At 34.3% G+C, this 5,993-nt stretch overlaps 1 protein-coding gene across 1 annotated transcript; it reads right to left on the minus strand.

The window, feature by feature from the left end:
• Positions 1-12: 12 nt before the first annotated feature.
• Positions 13-5,674, minus strand: LOC128982737 (uncharacterized). Its single transcript, XM_054401676.1, has 4 exons — positions 5,629-5,674; positions 5,368-5,537; positions 4,412-4,579; positions 13-2,435 (listed from the first exon to the last, which is right to left on the minus strand). Exons 1-4 carry the CDS (start codon positions 5,672-5,674, stop codon positions 1,368-1,370), a joined length of 1,452 nt encoding a protein of 483 aa, XP_054257651.1. The 3' UTR covers positions 13-1,367.
• Positions 5,675-5,993: the final 319 nt, after the last annotated feature.

Genomic DNA, 5,993 nt, shown 5'->3' on the forward strand with positions numbered 1-5,993 from the left:
GAAATTCCATGCAAAACTGGACTAGCTTTGACGTTCACTCATCTAACATTAAGCTACTGAAGATCACAATACTGTAGTAACAGCTAAATCTATAATCTAAATTATTTATTAAGGCTTAAAGCATCTAAAAGTAACATCAAGCTGCCACGGATCGTATTTTATATAATGATCAATACTCGACAAAATAATACTAAAAAATAGGCCTATTATGTACGTTTATAAAAAGTACTGATAAATGGATATTAAACCTATATTAAGAACAGGTAGTTTATGAAAGTTGATTTTGATGAGTTCTGAGTAATCATGAATGAGGATATATACTATAAATTAAAATTAGAAAAATATTTCTACTTATTATGTATTGGTGTTGTATTAGAGGAATAACATAATTAATTAACTACAGTACTAAATTAGCATTTGATAAGCATAGTAACAGACACTAAGTTACAATTAGTTGTCATTAAAATCAAAAGGTTATAAAAATTCATGCATATTTTTATTGCTTAGGAAGACAACTTTAAAGCAGTGTATTTGCAGGACTTAAGTCCCAAAACAGGATTTTTTTAGGCCTTGCATGAGAATAAAATGTGATGCAGAATAAAACAAGATTCATTTTTGAGCGCTGATACTCCATTTTGTTTTTATAAATTAAGATGGTATAACGGAGTATGTTTTATCTATGGTATAACCAAGTCAAGAAGGATGTGATCCAATGCAAAGGAGAAATTTGGATGGCGAAAGATAAAGAAAAGTGGAGGCGGCTAATCTACGAGGCAAAAGATCTACAGAGATTAGCGACGTTCTATCAGTAAGTAAGTATATTGATTTTCAGATACCAGTTTATTGGTTCAATTATTTTAATAGGCCTATATGCATTCATTATAGCAAGGCTAAAAAGAACTATTTTAAAATAATAAAATAATACATCAATAAGATTACTCAGGATTGAACCGGTTTTTTTACTAAATTCATGTATGATAAAACAGGATTTAACATTATTTTAAAGCAGGATAAAACAAGATTTTCTCGGCCTGGTAAGCAGGATGGTAGTCTGGAAACAATGTTTTGAAGTGTCAAGTGTTCAAATAAAAATCAAGGTATGATAGTCAGAATATGTCAACTAGTAATTGACTGATATGTCTACGAACTGAACACATCGTTTACTGCAATAATCTTTTTTAAAATCCAGTGTCAAACACTAAGTACATAATAGAAAATATGAAAGGATTGTAGACTTTTTGAAGATGAGATTCCTAACTTTGAGAATATAATACTTAAGCATTTGTCATTGCTAATAAGGTACTACAGTTGCTTACTAAACTTTGGCACAGGAATAGGTAAGCACCTTACTATATAATAATCTTAATTCAAGTTAGAAGACTCGGCTGTTTCGCAGGCACTTGAGACTTAATCATTTCTTCTGCTTCTTTCCCTCTAGATTTTTCAAAGCTATTTTGCCTCAGGTGTTTTTCGCTGAAGAGAGAATTGTCAGCTTTTTCCTCAAACACGGATCGACTTGTACAGCTGATATCTGAAGGTTCGACGATTTGTAGTTCTATTTTCTTGTTTGGAAGAGGACAACCCTCAAAAAGTGATCCTGTGCTTGAAGACTGACTGGGTATACTGCTACAACTTTCATTTCTCACTTTAAGCGGTCGGATCTGTCTCAATTTGGTAGTTCCGCCGAAACAAATGTTGACCGTGTCAGAATTCAACGGAAGCAAATCGGACACGGCAGAAACCGATTCTGACTTCCCCAATTCGTACGAGCTTTGACTACTTTTCAATATCTTTCGCTTCCCATCGGTTGAAGGCATCGAATTTGTTTTCACGAACGAATCCGAATCAACCAATCCTAAGGCTTTCCTATCATTGTCTGTCAAAACTCTACCCAACCTCGGTTTTTCTGTTTCGATTTCTCCTATAATTTCTTTACTTTCACTATACAACAGCTGTTTTACACTGCTTGAATCCGAACGTGAATGTTTCATCCCATTAAGGGGGGACGTTTTATCAGATATTCCTAGTTTCTGTTGGTTAATCTGGTTGAACGAATGTGCGAAAAAGGATGTCTTGGGTTCCAAGTTGGGGGAACTGAGAGTTGATTTCAATGGTCGCGGACTCTTTTTTGTATCTTTTTGCGGACTGATTCTGTTGTCGTCTATAGTTTTAAGTGGCATATTCCGATTGAGGATCCCAGGACGGAGAACGTTGTTTGGTAAACTCTTCCGCTCAGAAACATGTATCTGGGCAATAATACGAAGGATCTCTCCAGGTATTTCTAGATCTGTATTGTTGTAGGCGAGAGTGGTTATAAAATCCCCCAGTGTGGAAACTGTCACTTCCAAGCTTCTAACTTGGGACTCTAATCTATTTATCTGCATCATGTGTGATGATCTACTCGTCTCCAGTCTGTTAATATTGCTTGTAGAGATCTGTAACATAGAAAATTAGTGTAAAAGGATGTAACATAGAGCACAAGGACGTAGGTTTTTGGATTGTTGTAAGAGTAGCAGGCTTATCTGAATGGGAAAGAGTTCTAACAGAAACAAGAAATACAAGACATTAAAATATTTCACTGTCACTGACAACATTTTAAACTAAGAAAAGTGTGAGTTTAAGAGTGCATCACTCACTAAACCTAATGATATTTAAATTGGATTTACATCTAACCTGTTTAAGGGAATACTTCAGTGGAAATCCGATCAGGAAAATCAAATTTCACTTAGTCAGCAGGTTTGCTGAGGCGGGAATGTTAAACAAAATAGTTACAGTTGGTTTTAATGCCTTTTCTGTGGTTAACTAGCAGTGTTTTATTATTAGATTGATGCATCACAATTAATTTTACACTAGGATTGCTTTCAGAGCGGTGAAAGCCAGTTGAGCGGAGAAAACTTGTTTTAATATTTGTGTAACTAACTAAATAAAAAAAAACAATATATGTACTAATGCTTGTTTTATTGATTAAAATTATAATAATTTACCTCTTGCTTGACTACATCTTGTTGTGATTCAGATAGGCTACCTCTTGCAAAAGTAGATTAAATTATAACGAACGAGATTTTCTTGTTTATTAAAATCATAGGAATGGTTTAAAAACGTTTAAAAGAAAAGTATAGAAAGTTCAGAAATACCTTATGATTCTCTTGTTTACATTTTACTTGTAAACAAAAAAACTGTCATAGCTACTTTCGTCCCATAAGCCTAATGTTAAAAATTTTAAATTTTAAGTTTGTTTTAAATTGCATTAGCATTATCTAATTAAAATTTGTTTGTTTACAAACCATCTCATTATTAGTCTAAGTAGTCTTGTTAAGTTTGGCTGAAATGTGTTCAGCCGTTATTGAGTGATGGTTTTATATTGTTTGCATTGAAGTTGATCCCAAAGAGCTTAACCAACTATTCCATTCCAAAAAGATAAAAATTATATGGTGCAACACAAATAAACAACCTGATCACCTACCTATAGCCTACACTTTACCTTCCTAATCTAACCTTACTTCAAAACACTTAATGTAGTCACGAATACTCATAAACCCCGACCTACCTCCCCACATGCCTAAATTAGATCAGTGTTCAATCTGCGTTTTATCAATAAGTGTAATAACTTACTGTACCGTCGATGTAATTCAACATAATATAACCATAGATAAAACATATAACCTATGAGGTATTATCGGATTAAATACCGATTTCGATGCGGTTCGATATATCACTTATTAAATCCTGATTTCTAACATTGGCTGTTTCTAATCAGCTGGCAACACAAATAGGCTCCCAAGAAAGTAGTCACCGGTCCGTATCCCTCCGCTCTTTGTTTATGCTCCGTGCATTGAGAACGTAGTTCCGTATATTTTCTCGATTTTCTGTGAATTCCGTGCCTTAAAAAAATGTTTTAACGTCATTTTCTTGTTTATTGAAATCATAGGAATGGTTTAAAAACGTTTAAAAGAAAAGTATAGAAAGTTCAGAAATACCTTATGATTCTCTTGTTTACATTTTACGTGTAAAAAAAAAAAATGTCATAGCTACTTTAGTCCCATAAGCCTAATGTTAAAAATTTGAAATTTTAAGTTCGTTTTAAATTGCATTAGCATTATCTAATTGAAATTTGTTTGTTTACAAACCATCTTATTATTAGTCTAAGTAGTCTTGTTAAGTTTGGCTGAAATGTGTTCAGCCGTTATTGAGTGATGGTGTTATATTGTTTGCATTGAAGTTGATCCCAAAGAGCTTCGCTCGCTTCGCTCGCTCCGCTCAAAAAATGACATTTTTCACCTAACAGTTTTTGACACTTTTGTTTTTTTTTACCCATTATTATTTTTTTTACAGTGCAAATTGGTTTTGTTTGACATTATTGCTACCTGCAAGAATGTAATCCCTACTATAAAGTCACTATGTTATTGATTACCTCAAGCTGCTCTGACAAACATCTGTTCTGTATGTGGAGTTGTTTGTTGGCTTCCTCCAGCTCCTTGATTCTCTTCACCTCCGGTCGTGGAGTATTAACTTCCTCTTGGAGCACATGATACTCCACTTCATACTCCAACAGTTTCTTGGATATGTCGGAGTAGAAAACCTGTCGAAAACACAAGGTGTGATTAAGGACTTGAATTCAAACAACGCTGATACTATTTTATTATTATTTATTACTTTGTGTATATTTACGCCTTTGTTACCTAAATATATATTTTTACAGTCCAAATACAGAGCTTGATGTATTGTTACTTTTCAACATCAACTTATAGTTAGACAGCGTCATTAATTGATAGCCAAAGATAAACGGCATTTTAATCTGGAAACAATCTTGATCACTAATGGAGTAAATACTTTTGTTACTAGGATTATTATTCACTAGATCAGATTTTTTGGCTGCTTAATTTTGTGTAGTCTTGAATCCCTTGAACTTACCTTGATTTTGTCAAGTGATTCTCAAACTGAAGAGCGGATGACAATAGTTTCAATGACTATGTCGTTTTGACTTAATGCTCATAGGTTAAATGTTTTTTATAGTAGGGATGACCTCAACACGGGATAAGCTTGTCATTCTTGACAAGTATCTGGCAAAGGCGACATAGTCACCAAAACTATCGTCACCCCCCTTTAGAGGAGGTTAAGGACTTAATAGACAAAATCAAGGTAAAATGGTATCTTATTTGGTTAATTAATCAGAATCATAATTTAGACTTCAATATTCAAGTACAATGAGGTCCAGTTTAAAGCCATCAAAAAGCAATTGACTTTTCTCACAATTAAACTAGTAGGTCTATCTGATTTCTTACACTATAACCATTCAGCTATGCACAATAATCAATTGCAAAAGTAAAATGACAAGCTATATGAAACAGTCACACCAGAAATAATCACCTCTTTAAGTACTTTATCCATGATGGGCTTGTCTATTTTAGGAAAGTTGGTTTTAAAGTAGTTCATGATCTGTTCAAAGTTGTCACAGTTGAGAAGACCCTCTTTGTGATGGCTGAGCAGAGCCATGGCAACACGGAACAACACTTCCTTGCCTTCCAGGAACAACAAGTCTGCAACAGAGATGGGAAACACTGTTACTTTGCAATAATAGTCAGAAACGATCATTAGCTTTTTCGGTGACACTTGAAATAACACTATTACTTCCTTGTCCAGCCTTCAGCTGGTCGTAACGCAGAGTTCTTTTCATCTGCAATTATTGAGCGGAGCGAGTGAAGCGAGCGAAGCTCTTATACTACACTCCTGCTTTTGTTTTACAAATACTCCTCCTGAACGGCTGAAGCGATCTGCACGAAATTTAACACAGTCATAGTACCCAACCATGGGAAGGTATAAATCTGAAATGGTACAAATCGGACCATAGGACTTTTCCCTACATGAATGCAAACTTTTAGAAATTTAACATGGGCCTTATGGGTTAATTGGTCGCCATGGCATTATTTGCGAGTTAACACTAAAAAGTAAACAAGAGCCTCGACATATGTTAGTCAACAAATCTAACACATTAT

Source organism: Macrosteles quadrilineatus, unplaced genomic scaffold (genome assembly GCF_028750875.1).
Source record: "Macrosteles quadrilineatus isolate MER2022 unplaced genomic scaffold, UCM_ALF_1.0 Scaffold_1153__1_contigs__length_14559, whole genome shotgun sequence".
NCBI lineage: Eukaryota > Metazoa > Arthropoda > Insecta > Hemiptera > Cicadellidae > Macrosteles > Macrosteles quadrilineatus.